Here is a 25,254-nt window from a genome sequence, read left to right as displayed (position 1 = left end):
AAATCAACTGACCCCTATAAGGAAACAAAAAAAACCAACATGGACATGGAATGTTTTTGTCTCTAGTTCAGAGAATGGAAAGAGCATCAAACAGGGCCCAAGAAAGGCCCAGGAGAAAGTGTCCCACTGGCTGAGGGAGGCACTGAGATGAGGGGGTTTGCTGTTTGGGCTATCTGCCTGGCTCTGGCTGCAGTCACGTGAGAGAAGATGACGCTAACTGATGTCAGGGTCATCCCTCTCTTGGCCTGGGTGTCTAACAGCTCCACTTTGGTTCTTGCCATCCCCTCCTCACAGCCTCAGCCTGAAGGCTGGATGATGTTGGCCAGATGGCCCCAGGCCCAGGGAGTGGTGGGGAATGGAGTGAGGTGCCCAGGAGGACCTCTCACTTTTTCCTGTAGCGTCCAGTGACAGGACAAGGGGTGATGAAGCTGGAACACAAACGGTTCCATTGGGACATAAGGAGAAACTCTTTCACCATGTGGCTGAGGGAGCCCTGGCCCAGGCTGCCCAGGGAGGGGGTGGAAGCTCCTTCTCGGGATGTTTCCAAACCCACCTGGACACGTTCCTGTGCGACCTGATTGAGGGGAACCTGCTGGAGCAGGGGGTTGCACAGGATGATCTTTCAAGGCCCCTTCCAAGCTGAGCCATTGTATGATTCTATGAATTCATGAAGATCAATCTGATTGTGTTTTTAGCCCATCTGCCTTGAGGCAGAGCCCTCGATGTGGAGGATGGGGCTTTTTTGGGTTGGCCAAAGGATAGCGAAGCCATCTGAAGTGAATGCACCATTTCTTTTCCACAGGTTCCACAAGGACATTTGCAATAGACCTTCAAAGGAACTCAAACCAGAACAATTTGCCTGCCTTTTTTATTAGTGACTCCAGAGGTCAGAGAACTGCAGAGTCCTGGAGGCTGGGATGAGAGTTTTCTCCCTGCTAGCTGCTACAGTGCTGTGTTTTGAGTTTATCCCAAAAGCAATGTTGCTGCCACGGGGATGTTCTGGTTATTGGTCAGGGCTTGCACAGCCTCAGACCCTTCTCTGCTGCACCCTCTACTCTGTCAGTGCACAGGGAGCAGGGCCAGCACAGCTCACCCCCAACTAGCCCAAAGGCTATCCCACACCATGGGACACGGTGCCCAGTGCAGGAGCTGGGGGGGACTGGTTGGAGGGCGGCTTGGCTGCTCAGGAACCAGTCAGCGGGTGCAGACCTCAGAGCTCAGTGCTCTTTGAGCTCCAGCAGCCACATGGCCTTTCCCAGCCGCTCGGGAGGCCCCAGCAGCCCTTGCTCCCTACATCAGCCTTGCACACAGCTCCAGTTGCCCACTCAGCTACGGAAAATGGCAGAGTAAAGTCTCCTCCAGCCCCAGAGCAGCCGCCTGGATCTGCGGAGCTCTTCTGCCCTTATATCTGTTAGGATGTGCTGGGTTTCTGTTGCCAGCTCGGAGACTGAAGGGCTGGCATCATCTTTCATGCACTGAAGGACTGAAACAGAGAGGAGCAGAGGTGAGATCAGAGCCTGGCTTCACCTCAGGAAGCCCTCCTGCCACAGCCACCCCCCCTCAGCTCCCCCCACGGCCCAGAGGCAGCAGGGAAGGTGCTGCCCACCAGCACCCCACGTGCCCCCGACATCTCTCTCTGCTCTGCCCACACTCTCTGCTCTCCCTGGCTGCAGCAGGGCTTGCAGCTCCCTGCCCAGGGCCTTTCCTTCTCCCTGCTGACACCCTCCTGCCCTCACTCACCATCATAGATGAACTCCAGGTTGTTCTGTTGATCCGCCATGTACCTCCCGGCGAGCCCTGGGAACACACAGAGGGTCACAGCTGCCCCACACCAGCCCCTCCAGCCCGGCCACATGCCCCCTTCTCCTTTGCAGGGCTGAGCCCAGGCTCTTCCCTCAGCTGGGGCCGAGCTGCAGTGGGGCAGGGAGGGACAAGGGGCTGCGTCTCACCCAGGAACCTGATGGCTGCCTCTCGCACAGACTCCTGTTTGCTCCGCAGGCACGGCATGACCTGCTGTGCGTACTGCACAGCTCTGCTGCTGCACTCTGAGAGCTGCAGAGGGAGAGGAGACAAAGGGTTGGTGCTGATTCTCCCCCTGGCTGCGTGGTCCCTGTGCCCAGGTCAGGCTGCAGCAGCGGGCAGGGGCACAGCTCTCGCAGGCTGGGTCTGGGGCTCGGGGGCCATCCTTACCAGGCACTCGCCCACAGCCTCTATCTGCTTCATCTCCAGCAGCTGGCTGAGCCTCCTCTTCTCGAGGAAAGCAGCAGCTTGGAGCAGGGTGACCCGAGAGGCCTGCAGGGACACAGAGAAGGGAGATGGTGGCGCTGCCCAGGGCACAGGATGTGCACCCTCTCGCCTGGGCAGAGCTCAGCTCCGTTCCTGACCGTGGGCACCTCCCACGGGGACACGGGCAGCTCACAGATCCTCACCTCTGCCACCTCCTGGCTCTCATCATGCAGGTGGCACAGCAGTTGCCCCAGGCTCTGCTGCACCTGCCCCTTCAGCAACCTCCTTTCCTTTTTGCTGACAGACACCATCACATGCTGGAAGAGCTGGAGGGAGAGCAGCTGCACATGGCTGTTGTCCTGGAGGAAAGCAAGAGGACAAGACCTCAGCACAGGCTGCTGAAGGCCGGCCTGGGCATGGCTCTGAAATAGCACAGAGCACAAAGTTTCCTGGCAGCAGCCAGTGCCTGTGGTGGGGGGCACAAAGCCTTACGTGGGTGAAGAGCGGCCGGAGCCTCTCAGCCAGCTCCAGAGCCAGCATGCTGCAAACTGGGATCATCTTGTGCTGCAGTATCTGGATGATTGCAGCGAGTGCCATCCTGACCACCTCCCCATCTTCATCCTTCAGTAGCTCTGTGAGATGTCTGAGCCTTATTCTTAGCATCTGTATGGAACACAAACCTTCAAAGGCTGCACTGCACTACCATTCAACCCTACGCTGCAGCCTCAGGGCCCAGAAGCCAAAGTCCTGCCCTGAAGGACTTGGGGAGCCCAGCCAAGCTTGAGCTGCCCCCAGCACCCCTCCCCCAGCCCCACGTGCCCCCTGCTCACATTCACAGGTTTCTTGAAGAGGCTGATGAGGACTCTGAGCCCCAGGCATCGGACCAGGCTGCACTTGCTCTGCAGGTAGCTCGGCATCAGCTCCATGATGTGTTCATCCCACACCCCCATGGCAGGGAAGGTCAGGAACTGAAACACACCGAGCAGTGATGGGGGCTGCCAGGCCAGCAGCACCCCAGCAGTGTGCAGGACTGGCTCCAGCCCACAGCACCAGGCATGGGCACCGTCCCAGGCAGCTGAGCCCCTGGGCTGTTCCTCGCCAGGCTCACCTTAGCCAGGAGCACCAAGCTGGGGACATCCCAGTGCGGCTCCTTCCTGTGGAGCAGCTCCACCAGGCACTGACACACCTGGGAACACAGCTTCTTGGATGCAGAGTGCAGCTCTCTGGACATGGGGGGAGAAGGAGCCACCGTTGACCTCGGGCAGGGTGGGCAAACCTCTCCCAGGCCTGACTGGCTGAGGGCTGGTCTCTCCCTACCAGCCCTTGCCAGGAGGAAGGCAGTGCCCAACACTAGCAAAAAACACTCCTCCTGCCCCAAAGCCTTCCCTGATGAGGACACCCCGTTCCTGACCATGCAGCTGCTGTCCCGTAGCCTCGGTCTCTGGCCCTCGGTGCATCCTGCCTGGCCCTGGGACAGACCCCCCATCCTGTCTGCAGAGGGGAAATGGTGGGGAGAGCAGGGAGAAGGGGGCTCTCACCTGGCCAGCAGCCACATTGCAGTGCAGCTGGTCTCATTGTTGAGCAGCTTTTCCCAGATACCCTTTTTCTCGACTTTCAGAAACAGTTTCTCATAGCCCAGGTAGCAGAGCATTTCCTTCAGGACAGTCAGCACAAACCTGTGTGCAGAGCAAAGCCCAGCTCACACGGGGAGCCCTGGCCCCAGCTGCAGGGCCATGGCAGGAACGGCAGGACTGGGCTCTGGTACCTGTTTGGGGTACTGGGAAAGTGGTCTTCCTGCTCACATCCCCTCCAGAAGGCATCGACCTCCTCATAGCGTTCTTCTGTGATGAAGAAAGTTTGAGAGAGAAGAGCCAGGAGGAAGCGGGGGAAAAGTTTCTTCAAGGTCACCTTGCACTGGGGAATCCAGAAGATCTCCAGCAGCGCCCTGGTTGCCTGCAGAAAACACCCCGAGACAGAGCTCAGCGCTGAGGCATCCCCATGGCAGAGCCCAAGGCCGAGCCCAAGCAGAGGCACAGCCCAGAAACTCACAGCCAGGGGAAAGACGACGACGCGCTGCCCATCAGAGGTGGATGTGGTGTGCAGGGGCCAGTCCTCCAGCACGTACAGCAGCTCCCACAGCACATTACCTGCCCCAGGCCTGGTTGTGGACACCAGCTGTCTCCACAGGACCAGAGTAGGTCTGCAGGGACAGAGATCGGTGACACGTGAGTGGAAAACTGATGTCCTGAAAGGCTCCATCTGCCTGGCAGCTCCGTGGGACGGGCTCTACAGCTGCTGAGCCCGGGGCTCTCAGGGCAGGAGGCTCCCGTTACCTGTCGCACCACGGGTCATTGTGCAGGATGGTCACCACCACATCCTGGGGATGATCCAGCACCAGCTCTGAAAGGCTTTTATCCACCCAGTGTCTAGCAGCTGCGTTGCTGTGCTGCTCCTCTTCTGACTGGTCCCAGTCTGGATGGGGCAAAGAGCCAGCTCAGGCAGAGCTGAGGGGAACACAAGCCAGCCCTGCGCTTCCCAGGCAGGGCCAGCCCTGGCGCAGGGGCTGCTGGGGACGCTGACCCACATCTCCGGCACCACTCTGGGGCTGGGGGTGCCCAGGGGATGAAGCCCAGCCATGGGGAACGTGGGGATGCCCACAGGGAATGGGCCAGGGCCCAGGCAGCTGCAGCCACTCACCTGCCTGCAGTGACGGGACCTCCTGCACCTCTTGGGACTGCTCTGCTGCAGCAGCCCCAGACACTTCCTCCTCCTCCTCTCCCAGCCCGGGCAGGCTGGGGGGTGTCTCTGCCATGCTGCTGAGGCCCTGCCTCGAGGGCTGCCCCGCAGGGCTGGGAGACACTGGGCAAAGCACCACGGGCACGGGTCAGTGGGGAACGAGGGGTCTGCACAGGGGCTCCTGGCAGCTACACTCTGCCCTGTCCTGTCTTGTTGCCTGCTCCAGGCACTGTGGGGTGGGCAGGGCAGCGCCAGCGCTACATCATGTCAGAGAGCCGAGGGCTCTGTGACACGCTGCCAGCGAGGGCTCTGTGACACGCTGCCACCGAGGGCTTTGTGACACGCTGCCACCAAGGGCTCTGTGACACGCTGCCAGCGAGGGCTCTGTGACACGCTGCCACCGCCCGTGGGGCCCCGTTTCCCCCTCACACCCTTCCCAGCCCAGCCCAGCCCCAGAGGAGAATCACAGCATGGCAGGGGTTGGGAGGGACCTGTAGAGCCAATCCAGTGCAATCTACCTGCAGAAGCAGCTTCCCCTGGATCAGGGGCTACAGGAACATGTCCAGGTGGGTCTTCTCCAAGGAAGGAGCCTCCACACCCTGCCTGGGCAGCCTGGGCCAGGGCTGCCTCATCTCACACTGGAACGGTTTCTCCTTATTTTTAATGGAATTTTTGGGTCCCAACTTCTTTCCATCACCCCTTGTCCTGGCACTGGGTACAACACAAAAAAATGCTGCCACAACCTCCTGACACCCACTATTTATATACTTATAAATGTCAATAAGATCCCCCCTCAGGCTCCTGCAGACTAAACAGCCCCAGGTCCTGCAGCCCTTCCTCAGCAGGAAGATGCTCCAGTGCCCTGATCATCTTGGTGTCCCTGCACTGGCCTCTCTGCAGCAGTTCCCTGTCCCTCTGGAGCTGGGGAGCCCAGAACTGGACACAGGACTCCAGATGAGGCCTCTCCAGCTATGGCAAGGCTCAGGGGGAGCAGAGCCTCCCTTGACCTGGCTGGTAGTTGGACCTTGGCTGGATGCCAGGTGCCCACCACACCACTCTATCCCCCATGGTCAGTTTATTATCACCCAGCACTGCCAGGTCTGTCTCCTGGAGCTGCTCTCCAGCAGGTCACCCCCAGCCTGACCTGTGATGGGCTTGTTCCTCCCCAGCTGCAGGACTCTGCCCTTGGTGACCGTCCTGAGGCTCCTCTCTGCCCAACTCTCCAAGTGGTTGAGATGCTGGTGAATGGCAGCACAGCCTTCTGCTTCACGTTCCTTCGAACCCTTCAGTTCATCTCCCCTTGATTTGTCCACATTCCATTCCCCATGAGCCCAAGTACAAAGGGAAAACAGAGTCCTCTTTCATCTTCTGCCCATACAGGGTCCCTCACACGGGACACAGTCCTCAGGGAATATCTCTGGCCTGGATTCTTCACCACGGTTGTGGTTTCTGCAGACACAGGGTCCCTCCCTCGGGACACGGCCTCTTCTGGGCACAGGTTTAATGAGCTGCTTTGTCCTGGGTTCCTCCCCACAGTTACAGCTCCTGGGAATATTGGGTCCCTCCCTTGGGACAGGGTCTGCTCTGGCCACAATCACTGCCCCTGGCGTGGGCTCTGTAACAAAGGGAGTCACGGCCCTTGGCACGGGATCTTTAGCAAAATGAGTCTCTGCCGCTGATGTGGCGTCTTTAACAAAATGCCAACACATCTCAGCTTCACCAGAGCTCTGCATACAATGCAGGGCAGTCTCTGCTCCAGCACACCTCCTCTTTCCTCACTCACCTTGGAGTCCACATGGTTGTTCCTCTCACTCTTCCCACTACTTGCTCCACCAGCAGCCAGAAAAGAAGGGACAGAACAAGAAGGAAGAGGAAGAAGCCTCCTCTTCTGGCTTCTTAAAGAGTGATGGTGGAGGCGTCTCATTGGCTCAGCCCCAGCAGTGGGTCTGGCTCAAAGCTGGGGAGAGTTCCAGGCAACTACTTATAGGAGCCCCTTCCCCCCTACCAGAAATGGCATCATGTCAAACCATGACAGCATCCCTGTGCATGCAGCGGGGGGCTTACAGGAGTCCTTGATGGGCACTTGGGGAATTAACTCCCCACTCCTTTTTCCCTTTCATGGTCACGAGTCTTTTGAGGACAATTTCTCCTCCTTGGATGTTTCCCAACTCTCTTGCCCTCAGTGCATCAGGTAAGCCAACTCTCATGAAAGCAGGCTGGGTTAAGACATGCTCCAGGTCTCTCTGAGAAGAGAACTTGACAAATGAACAGACCCACAGTCAAAGGGCATCTCTTTCTGATGCTCCCTTAGCTGTGAAAAACACACAACATCACTAATGAGCTTCAGCTTCCCAGCTGGATGTGTTCAGTCATCCAGGATGGGCAAGAAGGCCAAGGGCATCCTGGCCTGGATCAGGAACAGTGCTGTCAGCAGGAGCAGGGAGCTGATCAGTGCCCTGGACTCGGCTTTGGTGAGGCTGCACCTCCAATACTGTGCTCAGTTCAGGGCCAGAAGGACACTGAGGTGCTGGAGAGGACCCAGAGGCAGCTACCAAGCCAGGAAAGGATTTGGAGCACATCTCAGATGAGGAATAGCTGAGGGGTCTGGGACTGTTTAGCCTGGAGAAAAGAAGGGTCAGGGGAGACCTTCTCGCTCTCTACAACTACTTGAAGCTGTAGCGAGGTGGGAGTCAGTGTTCTGCCTGGTAACAATAGACAGAACAAGAGGAAACAGCCTCAGGTTGCACCAGGGGAGGTTCAGGCTGGATGTGAGGAGGAATTTCTTTGCTGACAGGGCTGTCAGGCTTTGGAACAGCTGCCCATGGAGCTGCTGGAGTCACCATCCCTGGAGGGGTTTCAGAGCCGGGTGGGTGTTGCATGGAGGGAAATGGGCTGGTGGGTGATGGGGCTGGGACAGAGGCTGCACCCCAAGAGCTGAAAGGGCTCTTCCACTGGAATGATCCTGTGACTGTGTGATGCCTGTGAAGTGATGTGGCTGTGTTGGGCTGTGTGGGGCTGTGCAGGGAAGGGTTCAAAGCAGGTTTCTGCTGCCTCATCTGCAGAGGTTCCTACATGAGCTCATGGCCCCTGTTCTGCACCTTTTTGGGGTGATTTTAGGGTGTTTTGGGGAGAGTTCAAAGCAGGTTTCTGCTCCCTCATCTGCAGAGGTTCCTACATGGCTCGTGGCCCCTATTTTGGGGCATTTTGGGGTGGGTTAAAAGCAGATTCTCCTGCTTTATCTGCAGAGGATCCTACATGAGCTCATGGCCACTATTTTGGTGTAATTTGGGATATTTTGGGGAAGGTTCAAAGCAGGTTTATGATGCTTCATCTGCAGAGGTTCCTACATGAGCTCATGGCCCCTGTTCTGTGCCTTTTTGGGGTGATTTTGGGGTGTTTTGGGGAGGGTTCAAAGCAGGTTTCTGCTGCCTCATCTACAGAGGTTCCTACATGAGCTTATGGCCTCTGTTCTGCAACTTTTTGGGGCAATTTGGGATATTTTGGGGAGGGTTCAAAGCAGGTTTCTGCTGCCTCATCTGCAGAAGTTCCTATATGGCTCGTGGCCCCTGTTTTGGGGCAATTTGGGGCATTTTGGGGTGGGTTAAAAGCAGATTCTCCTGCCTTATCTGCAGAGGTTCCTACATGGCTCGTGGTGCCCCTGAGGTGGGTTCCAGGCAGGGTCAGTGTCCACCTGGACTATGCTGGGGGGTCTGTGGCCTTTTGTGATGCAGAGGAGGGGGAGCTCATGTTCCTCTTCTACCTTCACTGGCTTGAGGGTCCAGCCCTGGCTCTGGGTGGGGGCCAAATCCCACCTCAGGCTCAGACCCTGACCAAAAGCACCAAAAGCAGCGTTTCCCACCCCATTTTCACACCCTTTCACACCCCCTCTCAGCCCCCCCACGTCCTCTCTTGGGCTTTTGTGCCTCTCACCTCCCCCTTTCCCCACCAGAACCCATCACTCCCCATGACTTTACCTCCTTTCCCCTTCCCTGTGGGTGCAGTTGCCCAAGAGCAGGCGGTTTCACCTCAAAACGAGGCAGCTCTGGCCCAGACAGAGCTCCTGAAGGCTTTGGATGTTCATCCTGAGGCTGGATGATAGGAAGTCCACCCGTGGCAAAGCTGCCTCGACCCTTTTCCTCACTCCTCCTCCTCCCACTGCCAGCCTTGCAGCCCCTTCCCTCTCCATCATTAACAGTAAAACCTGTGATTTTCTCCCATTTCTCCTCATTTTTCTTCCAGGGAGGTCCCTGGGGCTCGTGGGACCTTTCTGGGTGCAACCTCAGGCTTTGTGCCACCACAAAACCCTGTTTTCCCCTCCCTGCCCCATCAAAGAACCAGGCAGAGAATGATACTGTGGCACGTGGAAACCTCTTTTACTTCATCTAAACACCACCAAGGCAGGAGGAAGAGGAGGAGGAGGAGGAGGAGGAGGAGGAGGAGGTGGGTTGGGGCAGATGTGGCTTCATTTCCCAGCCGCTGCTGCCTCCCCAGATTTGATGTCAGACCCTTTGGGCTTCTCTGAGGGTGGGGGAAAGAGAAGCCAGAAGGGCCAGTGAGGAATTTAGGAGGGCAGCAAGTCCTCTGAAGTGCTGGGATGGGGGATGGGAGGAGGATGAAGCTCCTGCTGGGGTCAGGAAGGAGAAGGTTCAGGGGCACAAGGTGATGTGGGACCCCTCACCCCAGACCAGGAACCAGGGATGGAGAGTTTCCCCTTTGAAGGAAGCTGCTGGGAAAGTGAAGATCAAAACCCTCTCATCAGCATCAAAAAAAGCCACCTGACCCTTGTCATAGTCCAGGGAGACACAAACCCTCCTGGGCATCCGGGTGTGGGGCAGGGGGACATGCTCCAGGGAGGTGAGAGCCCAAAACTGACCCTCACAGAGCCCCATGGACCAAAGCTCCAGCTCAGGGCTGGTGGTGGCCTCTTCCCCCCTCCTCAGGGACTCCTTCGCCACCCCCAGAGCCCAGGAGCCTTTGGGGGTCACCTCCACATCCCAGCAGAATCTCCCTGAGGTGATTCCTTCATGGGCCAGGACATGGGGGTCGACCCCAAACCACTCAGGTGGGTCCTGCTCAGCTTCTTCCCACCTCACGCTGCTCCCATCTGCTGACACCACGAGCTGAGGGTGGGACGTGGTGGGATCCAACGTCATCTTCACTGCAAAAGGGGGAGGAGAAGAGTGAAAGAGGGAAAGCAACCCCCTTCCCCAGGGCTCTGCCTGCTGCAGCATCCTCAGCCCCATCTCCAGGCTGAGGGGGAGGGACTGGCCAGGTCCTGGGGGGGGTCATTCGGGGCTCCCCAGCTCCAGAGAGACAGGGGAGATGTGGAGGCTCCTCTGGAGGTTCCCAAACCCTCCTGGACACATTCCTGTGCCCCCCCCAGATCAAGAGGAACCTGCTTTGGCATCTTCCCCAGGTGACCCTCCAACCCATGGCCCATCACCAGGGTGGGCTGAGCCTTCCCTCAGCCCTTCCCACGCCCCCAGCCCTGGGGAGGTGAGGATTTACTCACCCTTCTCAGGCAGCTGGAACATCAGGGTGTCTGAAATGGGGGGAGAAGAAGAGACACAGACTCACATCAGCACGGGCAGGTGGGTTCTGCCCAACTGAAACCACACCTATAACCCCCAAACACCCAGCAATTTACTCTCCAAGTGACTCAAAACCAGCCCCTTCCCCCCCCCCGGTACCTCGGAAGCTCCTCAGGGTTCCCTCCAGAGCATCGTTTTTCCCCCTCAAGTGACTGATTTTCTCCTCCAGCTCTGGAAGAGGCGACTGAGGCTGCTGGAAATGTTCCTCCTCCAGCCTGGAGAAGGACAGAAGGAGGCAAAGATTCATCTTGGTGGAGAGAAACACACCAGGAGACCTTCTGTGCCCACCCTGCCCCGAGGAAGCCCAAATGTTTGGCTTCTGGGTGAGGTTCTGTGAAGGTTCTGTTGAGGAACACGAGGGTCCAACCTCCCTCCCCCCAGCCTGGAGAAGCTGAGGGAGCCTTGTACCTGCTCAAGGTGCCTCTGATGTCCTGGGAAGGAGAGAGAAAACTCAGTAAATGGGTCTTGGCAGCCATAAAAAAGCCTCAGGAGTGTGAGGAGAGGAGCCCAAGGGTGGGTTTGGTTGTGGCAAGGGACAACACCCAGGGCCAGGAGATGCTTTGGCCCCAGGAAGGGATGTCCTGGGCCATCAGGAGATGCTCTGGCCCCAGGAGGGGATGTCCTGGGCCATCAGGAGATGCTCTGGCCCCAGGAGGGGATGTCCTGGGCAATCAGGAGATGCTCTGGCCCCAGGAGGAGATGCTCTGGCCCCAGGAGGGGATGTCCTGGGCCATCAGGAAATGCTCTGGCCCCAGGAGGAGATGCTCTGGCCCCAGGAGGGGATGTCCTGGGCCATCAGGAGATGCTCTGGCCCCAGGAGGAGATGCTCTGGCCCAAGGAGGAGATGTCCTGGGCCATCAGGAAATGCTCTGGCCCCAGGAGGAGATGCTCTGGCCCCAGGAGGGGATGTCCTGGGCCATCAGGAAATGCTCTGGCCCCAGGAGGAGATGCTCTGGCCCCAGGAGGGGATGTCCTGGGCCATCAGGAGATGCTCTGGCCCCAGGAGGGGATGCTCTGGCCCAAGGAGGAGATGTCCTGGGCCATCAGGAAATGCTCTGGCCCCAGGAGGGGATGTCCTGGGCCATCAGGAGATGCTCTGGCCCCAGGAGGAGATGCTCTGGCCCCAGGAGGGGATGCTCTGGCCCCAGGAGGGGATGTCCTGGGCCATCAGGAGATGCTGTGACCCCAGGAGGGGATGTCCTGGGCTGTCAGGAGATGCTCTGGGATTTAGACTGAAAATCAGGTGGTATAAACCTCAAAACAAGCATTTAGACTAAAAAATTGGGGGTTTAGACCCTGAAATGAGAATTTAGGTCCTAAAACCAGGGGTTTAATCCTAAAAACAAGGATACAGACCCTAAAACTGGGAGTTTAGACACCAAAAAAGGGGATTAGGCGCTAAAACTGAGGGTTTAGACCCCAAAATCGAGGATTTAGACCCAAACCCAGGTGGTATGGACCTAAAATGAGGATTTAGACCCTAAAAGCTAGACTATAGGACCAAAAAATGAGGATTTATACCCGTAAACCGGGAGCTTAGACACAAAAAAGTTGATTTAGACCCTAAATGTTTGGGGTTAGACCCAAAAATTAGCTTTTAGACCCTAAAACTGGAGGTTTAGATCCCAAAAATGAGTATTTAGACCCTAATATCTAGACTTAAGACCCCAAAAATGAAGATTTAGACCCTAAAACAGGGGGTTTAGACCCTAAAAACAAGGATTTAGATGCTAAAACTCTGGGTTTAGACAAAAAATGAGACCAAAACAGAGAATTTAGATCCTAAAAGTATGGGTTTTGCCATTAAAATTAGGATCTAGACCCTAAAACAGGAGGTTTATACTGAAAACAAGGATTTCGATCCTAAAACTGCTTGTTTAGACCCCCAAAACAAGGATTTAGACCCTAAATCGAGGGGTTTAGTCATAAAAATGAGGATCTAGACCCTTAAACTGTGAGTTTAGACACCAGAAACGAGGATTTAGACCTAAAACCAGGTCGTATAGACCTCAAAACAAGGATTTAGACCCTAAAAACTAGACATTAGGCCCCAAAAATGAGGAGTTAGACCCTAAAACCAGGGGTTTAAGCCTAAAAACTGGGATCCAGACCCTAAAACTGCCTCAAGGAGACTGAACCTTGCGGGAAAGTAACGTGTGATGCGAGTCGTGTGTCGTAGGAAGGAACGCGGCAGGAACGGGCTGCGCCGATGAAGAACGAGGTGCGGAGGCTCGTTCTGGCCCCGCAGCCTCCATTTCCCATCACCCCCAGCGCCTCGCTGCCGCCCAAAGCCGCGGGCGGGAGCCGCGGTGCCTGACGGGAGTTGTAGTTGCGCGGCGGCGCCCGGCGGGAGGCGTCGTGCGGCGGAGGGGGGGGGCCTCGGCTTCCCAGCGTGCCCCGCGCGGAGCCCACGCTCGTACCCTGCTCGCGCTGCCGCTCGCGCTCCTGGGGGCCGTTCGGTCACCCCAAAACTTCGTGTCCTGCTCCAATCCCCCCCGGCGCTCCCTTCGTGCTGTTCGTGTGTAAACGCCGCTCGATGCGGTGCCGCGGGAAGGGGGGAGCGAGTCCAGCCCCAGAGAGGGGTGGCAGCAGCTCGAAGGGCTCCCGGAGCCCTCCCGGGTCAGGAATCGCTGCGGCAGTTGCTCCATTTTTACCCCACTGCTCCCAGGCCCCATCGCCCAGTGCTCTGCACATAGAATCACAGAACGGTGGGGTTGGAAGGGACCTGTAGAGATCATCCAGCCCAACCCCCCTGCAGCAGCAGCTCCCACCTAGATCAGGTCACACAGGAACATTTCCAGGGCGGGCCTTGAAGCCCTCCAAGGAAGGAGCCTCCACACCCTCCCTGGGCAGGCTGGGCCAGGGCTCCCTCACCTCACAGGGAAAGACATTGTTCTTATATTGAAGTGGGCTGTGTGCACTGCTCCCGGGCTGTCAGCTTGCTCACAGGCTTCCAGGCCTTTGGCATTAGTTGCTGCTTTTGAATATTTGTTAGGGATGGGGTTCAAATCCCCATTTGGTCACCTGGTTAAGGTCTTGTCCCAGATTTGGTTCATAGGGGTCTGTGTCCCTGTCTGGTTATTCAGGTAAGAGACAGAATCTCATTTCAATGTGGGGGTTCAGTCCCTGCTGGGTTGTGGTCACCTGGCTCTGACAGTTCGTTTTCTCTTCACTGGATGATGGTCATTGTCTAAGCATCTTGCTGATTGCCTTGGTGTAGGGATTGGTTTTTGGTGGATATTGTAAAAACAACCCAAGTGAAACACTGAATGGGACATCCCTGAGAATCTCAGCCCAGCCACCCCCAGCCCCTCTGACACCCGAGGAGAAGCTGCAACACAGCGGGGTTTGACTGCTGCCACATTGCCTTTTGCCTGTTTAACGGCTGGCATTTGGCTGCAATAGGAGTGCAGCAGTCCCAAGGGGAAGCTTAAAGAAATCTCTCCTGCCAGCAATTTTAAACCACTGAAAGCAAATCAGTTGCCCCCAGGTGGAACAGCCAGCCAGGAGAAGCTGATTAGCTGTGACCTAGTGCTAGTTTGATGTGTCAGAAGGCTGTCCAGCACTCAAAGGAGGGATGAAACCTCACAGGAAACCCTCAAGAAATGTAATGGAATAATTGATCCTGTAACCACCATAAAGAGATGGTCAAGAATGAACACAGAGTCCTCAAGAGAGAATTGGAGCTGCAGCAACTGTGAGAGATGTGACTGAAGGCGCCTGCAGAGCCGCTCTCTGCAGCACCCTCCCCTCTGCTCTCTGCACTGTTTGACAGCCAGTGTGTGTCTGTGGGAAATGTTCCACAATCAGTGTGTGAGTGTGTGTGCCAAGGTTGTATCCCCTTCTAGAGCCATTGCCAGATGGTGCTGAACAACATGGTGTTCCATCCTGCTCCAGCCAGGTGGAAGGAACACACGCTGATGGGGACCGGCAGGAATCCATCCATCAAAATGTTCCTGCTGCAAAGCCAGGGTGGGATCCCAACCAGCCAGGACCCCAAAGGCTTTCAAGAAGATATCAGAGATGGGCACTAGTTGGCAGAAAACACACTGTGCCAAAAGCAAACGTTTGATTCCAAGTCTATGAAGTGAAAGAAGCAGCAAATGGATTCCTGTCTGCCTTCATGGAGCGGCTCAAAGCCACTGCCAGCAAACACACTCACCTGGACCCTGAAAAACCAGAAGCAGCTGCTCAGCTGGCTTCTGTCTTTGTGACACAGCCCCAGATATGAGAGAGAGACTTCCAAAATGAGGAGGAGCACACTCAATTGGAGACGTCAGAAGTAGCATAAAAGGTTTAAATAAGATAACATTTACCCCAGTGTCTCACCTGTGCAGAATGGGTCCCTGATGCTGGGGCTGCTCCAGAGGATCAAGCTGCCAAAACAAGTGGCAATAATGCACTGCAAGGGCCACTGACTCTGAAACACTCCAGTACACTGGAAAGATCCCAGGAGACAGGGCTGTCAGCAGCAGAGCACGATCTGATAGGTGATCATTTGGCTGAGCTGCTGAAAGCTCCCGAGAGTAACTTGACTCTTGGCAGTTGATCCGTGGCTCTGTGGCTGTTGCTGCGTGCTGCCCGTGTCAGCTCACACAAGGACAGAACTCAACGTGCCCCTCCAGCAGCTCCTCACCTCTCTCCTGGGCATGACGTCAGGATGGGCTGGAAAAGCCGTTGGCTGGCCTGGGTCAGCTGCACAGGCTGTTTCCCTTCCAAGTGTCTTATGCAAGTTAACTCTAGCCCAGCCCCAACCAGGACAGCCCCAAACCAGGGCTCCCTACACAGGGCAGTTGGGAGCCAAAAGCTTCTGTCAAGTTTCCCTTGTTTCCAGTGTTTGACTTGTCCAGTGTTGGGCTTTATTTTGTAGCACATGGACAGAGTTGTAGGATACAGCCAAGAGAAACTACAGTTGGGCTTGGCAAGACTTTCTGCTCTTGCTTTTCTCTGCAGAGGGATCGAGGCAGCTGGGACTTTGCAGCCCTAAGGACAGAAGGACATGTCACTGGAGCAGGGGGAGGGACAGGGTAGATGTCCTGGTTTTGCTCAGCCAGGGACAAAGAGCCAGGAGGGTGCTGGCTCACTGCTGGAACCAGACACAAGGGAAACATCAAAAGCTCCCAGAGGTTGCAATCAGAACAGTTTAATGGAACAACAACAAGGAACAAGGGAAGGAGAAACAGTTCTAACAATGCACGAGGGGATGTAAACAGGGGATGGTGAGTGACGCCGTTGCTCATCAGCCGGGACCCGACACAACTGCACACATGTGCTGGGCACCATGTCAGGATGGGATCCAACACCTGCTGGCCAGCCTGGGGCAGTTGCCCATGCTGTACCCCTTCCCACATCCTTCTAGAACATAACCTTTTGCCAGCAGAAACGAGCACAGTGTTTGTTGTCCAGACACAGGTGCTGGAACCTCCCGCCAATCAGGCTCAGCGCTCTGTCCACTTGATGGGAGAGGCCTGGAAGACAAGAATCCCACAGATTGGCCACAGACACTGATATCCAACCACCGTGAGCAGCTCAGAGCCCCAGGCCCCACTTGGAATGGCTTTGGCCTGCAGCAGGGACCCAATTGGCTGGCAGATACTTCTCAGCCCCAATTGCTCCAACATCCTTCCCAGTCAAGATGCTGACAAGCATCCCCTATCTGCTGCTTCAAGCCAAAAGGGATCTTGCAAAAGGGGCTGGTTCAGCTGCAGCAGCCAAAGCTGCTCAAATGCATTCCCAGCCCTACAAGAGAGGCTGCACGTGCCCAGGCCCAGGCCACTTGCCACATCCGTCTGCTGGAACAGCCCTGAGCAGAACACTTGGGTAAAAGCTGTGGCCTTGCCAAGCCACTGAATCCATTTCTAATTCAAGGCCCCCAAGCTACATCTTGGACTCTGAACACAGAGGTATTCCTCTTACCTTTGATTTGACAGACTTCATAGTCATCAACGTCAGGGAGCGCTGAGAGAGAAATTGTGGCCCCAGACTCTCTCCTCAAGCTGTTAATAAACTGTCCCTGTTTGCCAATCATGTGTCTGACTGTATCCTTGATAGCAAAGAGAAAGCAAGAGTCAAGGAGAGAAATGTAGATCAAACACCACTGTGCCCTGGGGCTTCTTTTGCCCATCTTCCTGGTTCCTGCAGCTCATTTGCAGGGTGGGTTTGGACAGGCAGCTGGAACGTGACCCTCCTGCACAGGGGAAAGCACCACAATTTATCCCCTGCTCTCAGGGACTGTGAACTCAAAGCCTGCTGAAGGCTTTCAGAGCATCACCCTGACAGATCAGGGTGGAAAGTGATGGAGAAAAAGGACTCCAGCAACCATCCCAGGGTGTAGCCCTGACAACTAAACGCTGAAACCCTCGTTGGCTGGTTCTGAATCTCCCTGGGTTGGCCTGAGATGGAAGAAGCAGGAGATGGCTGTGTAGGGCAGGGCAGGAGGCACGAGCAGGACAGTGGCTGCTTACCTTGGGCACCTCTATTTCCCACACAAGGACATTGGACTTTTTCTTTCGGCGCCGGTTCTGGCGACTCACTGTCTGCCCCTGGAGACTGTCTGTGTCCTCCAAGTCCATGTGAGTCGCACTGAAACCTGCCAGAAAGGCACCATGTCAGCATTCAGACAGCCCACACAACGCAGCTCCCACACACCAGCCCAGGAGAAGAGATCCTTTGGCAGAGAGATGCCACTGAGCACTTGCTCCGCATTCTGTTGGGATGCTCCTGCCTCAGGTTCCCCAGGATGTCAGAAAGGGTCAAGTCCCATCACACAGAGCCCACTGAAAGCTTCCCTTGATGCCTGGGGACCACCCAGCCCAGCTCTGGGAATGCCAGCACAGGAGGCCCGAGTCGAGCAGCAGCCCTTCACACCCAGTGAGCCCTTCCCCAGCACACACCATCTAGGATCTGGAAGCCAAGAGCCAAAGAGCCCAACGGGGCCGAGCAGCCCTTACCTGGCGCGTGCTCCACTTCGCTGCCCGCCGGCATCCAGCCGCCAGCAAACCTCCTGGCAGCCGTGTGCTGAGCGGCGGGGAAGGGGCTGCGTGTGCCACAGCCGGCAACGGCCCCGCTCGCAGCCCGGGGCTCTGCCTGCGGGGATGGCGGCAGCGCAGCAGCGCTCTGGGCACGGCTCGGCTCCGGCGGGGTCCCGCACACGCTGCTGGCGCTGCCGGCGCTGCTGCCGGCCGCGGGGCTGGGTTGGCAGCTCAGCCTCAGCCCTGCCTGGGACACTGCGCTCTCAGGAAGCGGGAGGGCACAACAGCCAGCAGGGACGGCGGCTGCTGCTTCGGGCCGGGATTCCTCCTCTAGCCCTCGTTCCTCCTGCGCTTCCTCAGCGCCTGTGGCCGCTTCCCCGGGAGCGCTCTGGGCACTGCTCAGCTCCTGCCCGGCTCCCACACGCGCTGCTGGCGCTGCCGGCGCTGCTGGCGCTGCTCTGCGTCGGCGCCTGAGCCTGAGCCCTGTGCGGGGCTGGCTGCAGCGCTGCTGGGACACTGTGCTCTGCCCGGGGACAGAAACAGCAGCAGGGACGCCGCTCTCCTCTGCACAGCCTCCTGTCTCTGCTCCTGCCGTGTCACCCTCAGCAGTGCTGGGCTCAGCTGTTGCTGCTGACACATCCTGAAGGTCGGTCCCTGGGCATTCCTCTGCTGCTGACAAAGGCAGCTCCTGAGGGACACAGGCTTCCCCTTGGGGCGATGATTCCTCCTCTGTCCCTCCTCTCTGCTGCGCTTCCTCAGCAGCTGCTGCCGCTTCAGCACCAGCTCTGGCCTGCTCTTTGCTGTGGGAGTAGAGCCACCAGCAGCCCAGCAGTGCCAGCGCTCCAGGCACGGCGTAGGGGATCACACTGGCCAAGCAAAGAGCCATTGCACAGAGCCACAGCAGCATCTAGCAGGAGAAACACACAGCATGGTCAAGTACTCCCAGGGAAGGGAACAGGAATAGCTTGAGCTATTGCTCTGTGCTCTACACCCTCATGTTTTGGCCCAAAGCATTGCTTTTAGCTTCCAAAGCCTCATCTTGAGGTCAACCGAAGAATCACCAGACAGCAACACTACCCATAGCCTTGGCCAGGCTCTGGAGGTGGAAGAGCCCAGCATCGAAATGGACTGGGAGGTGCAGAGCAGCCTCTCCTGTCATCCCTGTCTACATCCTCTTCCCTGTCCTGAGAGTTTGGGTCATCCTTACCTTTGGAAGAGATGGAAGTTGAGGAGAAGTGGTCAGCAAACGAGAAATGTCTGGAAGCAAGCAGGAAGGCAAGTAGCCAAAGAAGGAGCTGAGTCCTCTCGAGGGCAGCTCAGCCCAACTGGCTCTGGCTGTCCTGCTGGGAGGCTTTATAGACTCTGTCAGGTGAGGTCACAAACGCCGGGTGGGGTCTGGAACAGCCCCTGTGTGACATCAGCAGCGCACAACGTTCTCTGTCTCCCTTGGTGACGGCCCCAGCGCTGTCCCCGAGCAGCAGGTAGCCTGCGGGAGAGCAGAAGCATGGGGCAGGCAGCACCCGGCGGGCTCAGCCGGGCTGACAGGAGCTGCTGAGCTGCACCCGCAGCGCTGCAGGGAAACTTGACGCCGGAGCCCACGTCTCTCAGAGCACCAGGGCAGCAGCTGCAGCAGCCACGGGGGCAGCAAGCCCCGGCTGTTCCGGCAGCACCTTGCAGCTCCAGGAGGAGACACATGCAGTGCAGAAACAGCCAGTCCAAAGGGCTCGGTGCCTACCTAGGAGGTACTGCCGGTAGGCTGCACATCTCCTGCAGCATCTTGAAGAGCAGCTGCCGCAGGCTCTGTGAGAAACACCACCCTCGGAATAGCAACAAGGACCCGGCACTTTCCTAGCAGAGGAGATGGCAAGTTGAGGACAGGCAGTGGGCAGCCCTGGCTACCTGCCTCCAGCTGCTGAGCCCTTGCCCTGCAGAGCTAATCGGCACTGCCCACACAGCCCTCCTTGTCCCCAGCTCACGGGGTGAAGGAGGTGACTCACCTGCTCAGCCTGTCCCCACAGAACAACAACCACAGGCCAAGGAAGTAAAGCAGGAACAGCTCAGGGTCAAAGCCTGGACACAGACAAACCCTGGCATGGTGCCGTCTGGACTGAGCTCCATCCTGCCACGTGGCCAGAGGGACAGGGAAGGGACAGAACCTGCCACAAGTGCCCCAGATTCCCCTGCTTTCTATCCCATGGGCAAACACAGGCTTCTGTGAAAAGCTGCTGCAAGTATCCCCTGTGGGCTTTAGGAGGAGCTTCCATTTAAACATAAGGAACATATTTCCCTGTTAATGTGAGGGAGCCCTGGCCCAGGCTGCCCAGGGAGGGTGTGGAGGCTCCTTCTCAGCAGGTTTCCAAACCCACCTGCACACGTTCCTGTGCCCCTGACCAAGCAGAACCTGCTTTAGCAGGGTGTTGGGCTGAAAAATCTCTAAACGTTCCTGACAAGCCCCATCATTCTGTGACTCTGTGGGGGGCAGCCAGGCCCTGCCTCCAGTTGTCACAGTCACGGCCGGACGCGGCCTTCCCTGCAGAGCCCCACACAGCCACATCACTTCACAGGCATCACACAGTCACAGGATCATTTCAGCTGGGAGAGACCTTTCAGCTCTTGGGGTGCAGCCTTTGTCCCAGCCCCATCACCCACCAGCCCATTTCCCTCAGTGCAACACCCACCCGGCTCTGAAACCCCTCCAGGGACGGTGACTCCAGCAGCTCCCTGGGCAGCTGTTCCAAGGCCTGACAACCCTGTCAGTAAAGAAATTCCTCCTCACATCCAGCCTGAACCTCCCCTGGCACAACTTGAAGCTGTTTCCTTTTGTTCTATTGCTTGTTACCAGGGAGAACAGACTGACCCCCACCTCGCTGCAGCTTCCTTTCAGGTAGTTGTAGAGAGTGAGAAGGTCTTCCCTGAGTCTTCTTTTCTCCAGGCTAAACAGCCCCAGACCCCTCAGCCCTTCCTCATCTGAGACGTGCTCCAATTCCTTTCCTGGCTTGGTAGCTGCCTCTGGATCCTCTCCAGCACCTCCATGTCCTTCTTGTAGAGAGGAGCCCTGAACTGAGCACAGTATTGGAGGTGCAGCCTCACCAAAGGCGAGTCCAGATAAGCTCCCTGCTCCTGTTGACAACACTGTTCCTGATCTAGGCCAGGATGCCCTTGGCCTTCTTGCTCATCCTGGATGACTGAATGCATCCAGCTGGGAAGCTGAAGCTCATTAGTGATACTTCAGCAGCAGGATTTGGGTTAAAACTGGGCTTTCTGGGAAGAATGAAGCATTTCTTACACCAGCCACAGCCCTGCTCTCTGTGTCCTTGCCCATTCACACCAGCTGCCCAACGGGAGCCCGAAACACAACAAAGGATGAAAAGGAAACAATCTCTTTGGGGATGGGTCTCACCTGTTTTCATTTCTTTTTCCTTCTTGGACATCTTGCCTGTCTCTTCTGTGACCTTGGCATCTCCCTTCTCACACAGGCAGAGAACCGAGGCGCCGGCGCTGGCCGCTTCCACCACTGCCCACAGGGCCCCTGAGACACAAACACAGAGCATGTCAACAACCAGCAACCTGCAGGATCTGGCTGTCCCCTAAAAGAGGACAAGGCTCTGAACTCAGCTCATCAAGAGAAAGGGGATGGGGACAGTCAGACACCCCACTGGAATGAGGCTTGGAGAAGGTTTTCACAGCTCCAGCTGGAACACTGCACAGGGACTCACAAAGTTTACCCCCAGATGTTTCCAAACTCTCCCAGCTTCTCTTTCTGTGAGCACCTTGGTTTTTGCAAGAGGCTGGTTTGGGAAGTGCCTCTGCTGGGGGCTGTTTCTGTGACTGATGGTGTGTGGTTTAGGGGAAGGGGATGGCTCTGAGCAGGAGGGTGTTGACAACACCCAGTGAGAGCCCAAAGCCTTGCACCTACCCAACAAATCACCAACACAACTCCTTTTGTCACCTTCCTGCCTGCCACAAGCATTCACAAGGGAGGATTAGACTTGGAAGAACAGATAAAACCCCAATGGAGGGAGTTCAGAGGGTAGCAGCACACACAGAGGTGAGGGCAGGACACGTTCAACCAAACCCAGTGGGAAGAGGAGCAAAAAGCTGTGCCCACCACGTGAACCCAAGGAGCAGACAGCACTGACCAAGAGCCCCCTCCCACTGATGGCCCTCACGGGGCCTCCTTTAGGGAATCCAAAGCCCTTTATACCACTCTAAAACACCCGACTCAGATGAGAACCTGTGGGGCTCCCAACTGCTCACCACAGCTCTGCGTTTGCTCCTCCCAGACGTGCTCACACCACCCGTGAGAGAGAAGTGGCAGCAGAGGATGAGCCAAAGTGGCAACCTCCCGCCCCAAAAGGAACCCAGGCCAGAGGCAGCCGCCCCACAGCCCCGCGGCTCCCTCCTGAGCTGCAGCCACCGTCCCCTCCAGAGAGGGGGCTTCAGCAGCAAGGCCCAAGTCAGCAGCAGGAGAGAGGGACCCGGCACTGCCGCAGCAATTCCTGACCCTGGAGGGCTCCGGGAGCCCTTTCAGCTGCTGTCACCCCTCTCTGGGGCTGGACTTCCCTCCCCCTCCCCCGCCATGGGACCGCATCAAGCAGCGTTTAAACACAACAGCACGAAGGGAACAACGCGGGGCGGGGCGGGGGAAGAGCGGGACACAAAGTGTTTGCGGTGAGCGAAGCGTGTCCCAGGCCGCTGCCAGCGCCGGGGCCGCCTCCCCCGGGACTCCCCGCCGCAGAACGGGGCCCAGCCCGGTCGCTCCCGGCTCCCCGGGGCTCGTCCCGCTCCGCCGCGGATGCCCGGCTGCAGCGGGAGGCGGCGGCGGGGAAGCGGGAGCGGGTCAAACCCCGAACAGAAGAGCGGAGCGGGGCAGCGCCGGGGCGGGCCGCGGGCGGCAGCCCCCGCGGGGCCCGGGCCCCGCTCCCGCTTTCCCCCGCGGCACGGAGGGACGGCGCGGCCCCGCCTCCCCCCGCCCCGCTCCGCGCCGCCGCCGGGGCCCGAGGAGCCGCCGCGGAGCCGCGTTCGGCCGCCTCCCCCCCACCGGCGCCCGCGGGCGGCTCTCGGGCTCCCGGGGCCTCGCCGCCGCCCCGGGCCCGCCTCCGCCCGGCCCCGCCTCACCGGACACCCCCGGCCCGCCGCGGAGCCCCCTCCCCGCCGCCCTCCCGCCGCCCCCCGGCCCGCCCGCGGCCCGCGCTCACCGCCGGCCACGCGCCCCCCATCCTGCACTCGCTCGCCGCCCGGCGCTCAGCCGTGGGGAGCTCGGCCGCCTCCTCCTCGCCCGACACGGCCGGAGCCGCCTCCGCCGGGACCCCCGGGAGCAGCCGCCGGCGCCGCCCCCGCGCTGAGAGACCCCCGGCAGCGCGGGCGGCGGCGCGGGCTCCGCGCGGGGCACGCTGGGACTACGACTCCCGGCAGGCACCGCGGCTGCCGCCGGCGGCTTTGCGCGACAGCGAGGCGCGGGCGCTGACGGGAAATGGAGTCCGCGGGGAAGCGGCGCCTGTCCCGCGGCTGCCGCTGCTCCCGGTCCCGCTCCCGCCCCGCAGCATCATCACCTCTGGGCACAGGCGTAAGAATCGCCCGAGGGTGGCAGCTGGAAGGGCCGTCACTAAAAAGAGTCACGGAACGGTGGCAGTTGGAAGCGACCCCTAAAGCTCATCCAGCCCAACCCCCATCTCAGGCGGGTCCCACCTAGATCAGGTCACACAGGAGCGTGTCCAGCTGGGCTTGGAAACCTGCCGAGAAGGAGCCTCCGCAGCCTCCCTGGGCAGCCTGGGCCAGGGCTCCCTCACCTCAGCAGGGAAACAGCTTTTGCTCCCGTTTCAATGGGACATTTTGTGTTGCAGCTTCTTTCCATCAGCCCTTGTCCTGTCACTGGATACAACAGAACAAAAGTGCTGCCCCAGCCCCCTGACACCCACCAGTGACATATCTGTCAGTATTAATGGGAACCCCCTGCAGTCTCCTCTTACCTAAAGAGCCCCAGGGCCTGCAGCTTTTCCTCCTCACACACATGTTCCATCCCCTCAGCATCTCAGTAGCCCTGTGTTGCCTCTCTGCAGCCGTTCCCTGTCTCTCTGGAGCTGGGGACTCTGCCCTTACTGCTGGTGACCCTCAGCAGGTTCCTCTGTGCCCAACTCTCAGCCTGTCCAGCTCTCACAGCCTCTGGTGAATCAGCCAGTGCTCCCGGTTTGGTGCCATCAGGGAGCTCACTGAGGGTCCCTCTGTCCCCGCATGGGGTGCCTGTATGTGGGTGTGAGGTGACATCCCTGCAGTGCCCCCCATGGCCGTGGGGCTGAGTGTGGAGCATCCATGTGCAGCGAGGCCGTCCCAGGGGCCAGGAGCTGCGATTGGCGTCTCTGCGAGGCCGAAGGAGCAGCCCCGGCAGGAGCAGTGGGGCTGGGGGTGTGTCGGGGCCCCGCGGGGCTGTGCCTGGGCTGGGTGCCAGGAGGAAACCTCAGGCTTCCTGGCCGGGCGCTGTGGGGGAAGCCCAGCGAGTGCTGCGAGGCCGCGGGGGCTGCGGTTTGTGCAGCTGCAGCTGCAGCTCCCGATGCATCTGCCTGCAGGGAACAACGGCCCCTGGGGCACACAGGGACGGTTGGGGACACGCTGGGGCCTCTCCTGCTGCCGGGCTGGGGACGTGTCCCAGCGCGGCTCCTGCCGGGGCCCTGTCCTGAGGCTCTCCAGGAGGGATGTTCCTGCAGGCCGGGGCTGCAGCTCTGCCCCCAGCCCAGGGCTGTCCCACAGGGGCTGCAGCAGGGCAGGGGCTGTTCCCTTTCCACCCCGACACAGAGCCAGTGCAGACCCACAGCTCGGGGCTGCTGGACACTGCCCTCGTGGGTTCTCTGATGAGTGTAGCTGATGCTCAGCACTCCCAGTGCTCCCAGTGCTCCCAGTTGAGGGCCTGGAGACCCATTTCCCCTCTGCGCCTGCCTCGGCCCATAACTCTGCCCCATGGCAGCAGCCGTGGCACCCGCATTGGGACCGTGGTGTCCCTCATATATGGGCATGAAGGGCACTGGAGAAGCTCATTGGCGGGCTGAGCTGTGTCAGAGTGGAGAGAGCTCCTGATCACATCTCAAAAGGTGCTGCTGCTTGGATTGGCTCCTGCAGCTGCGTTGGCATCTCTCAGAGATCTCACCCTCCCATCAGCAGCAGCCCCACGAGGGTGCGGGAGCCGTGCCGGGGAGTGGGGAGCAGCAGGGCTGTGCCCGCGGGGCAGGAGGCTCAGGATGGGCACCCAGGGACTCCTGTGGCCTCGGGTGCTGTGGCTGCTCCTCGGGCTGCAGCTGTGCAGGGGTAAGTGCTGGCTCCCTTGTCCCACAGCCAGGGCCAGTGGGCACCAGCGTGCTCATCGGGATACCTCTGGCAATTCGGTTTCTTCACGGGTGCCGCTGGGACGAGGGGCAGAAGGTGCTCAAGGGAGTGGATGCTGTGCCTGTGTGGGTGGGAGAGGGAGGTGTGGGGCTGGGGCACGGGGCCATACAGGGGTTTCTGTTCTGGGGAGGAGAGAGGGGACATGGGAAAGGGGGGTTTGAATAAGTGGGTATGTGCTGCAGGCTGTGGGGCTGTGAATGGTACAGCAGGTCTGCTGCTGGGCAGCCTCAGCCCTTTGCAGAGCTGGGGAAAAAGGGACCCCCAGACTGCCCCAGGGACAGCCCAGGATGGGGAGGGCTGTCCCTCAGGTGCCTTTACCTCTGACTGGGCAGGGGGGACCTCAGAGCTGTAGTCTG

General features: G+C 58.6%; 1 protein-coding gene across 1 annotated transcript; it reads right to left on the bottom strand.

The window, feature by feature from the left end:
* Positions 1–16,896: 16,896 nt before the first annotated feature.
* On the bottom strand, positions 16,897–18,883 carry LOC133628076 (A-kinase anchor protein 1, mitochondrial-like). Its single transcript, XM_062015976.1, has 5 exons — positions 18,732–18,883; positions 17,772–18,431; positions 17,504–17,570; positions 17,018–17,142; positions 16,897–16,935 (listed from the first exon to the last, which is right to left on the bottom strand). The coding sequence occupies exons 2-5, from the start codon at positions 18,429–18,431 to the stop codon at positions 16,897–16,899; spliced, it is 891 nt and encodes a 296-aa protein (XP_061871960.1). The 5' UTR covers positions 18,732–18,883.
* Between the last annotated feature and the right edge of the window lie 6,371 nt (positions 18,884–25,254).

The sequence above is a fragment of the Colius striatus genome, chromosome 28 (assembly GCF_028858725.1).
Source record: "Colius striatus isolate bColStr4 chromosome 28, bColStr4.1.hap1, whole genome shotgun sequence".
NCBI lineage: Eukaryota > Metazoa > Chordata > Aves > Coliiformes > Coliidae > Colius > Colius striatus.
Note: the sequence above shows the minus strand (reverse complement) of the source record. Positions and strands in the feature narration are given on the sequence as shown.

Excerpts from the sequence above, each read along its gene's own strand:
- LOC133628076 (XM_062015976.1), bottom strand. The coding sequence starts at position 18,431 with ATGCTGCTGTGGCTCTGTGCAATGGCTCTTTGCTTGGCCAGTGTGATC. Across the intron at positions 17,571-17,771 it reads CTGAGAGCGCAGTGTCCCAG|CACACGGCTGCCAGGAGGTT; the intron begins GCAGGGCTGAGG and ends CCCGCCGCTCAG. Across the intron at positions 16,936-17,017 it reads GGGAAATAGAGGTGCCCAAG|GGAGATTCAGAACCAGCCAA; the intron begins GTAAGCAGCCAC and ends AGGCCAACCCAG.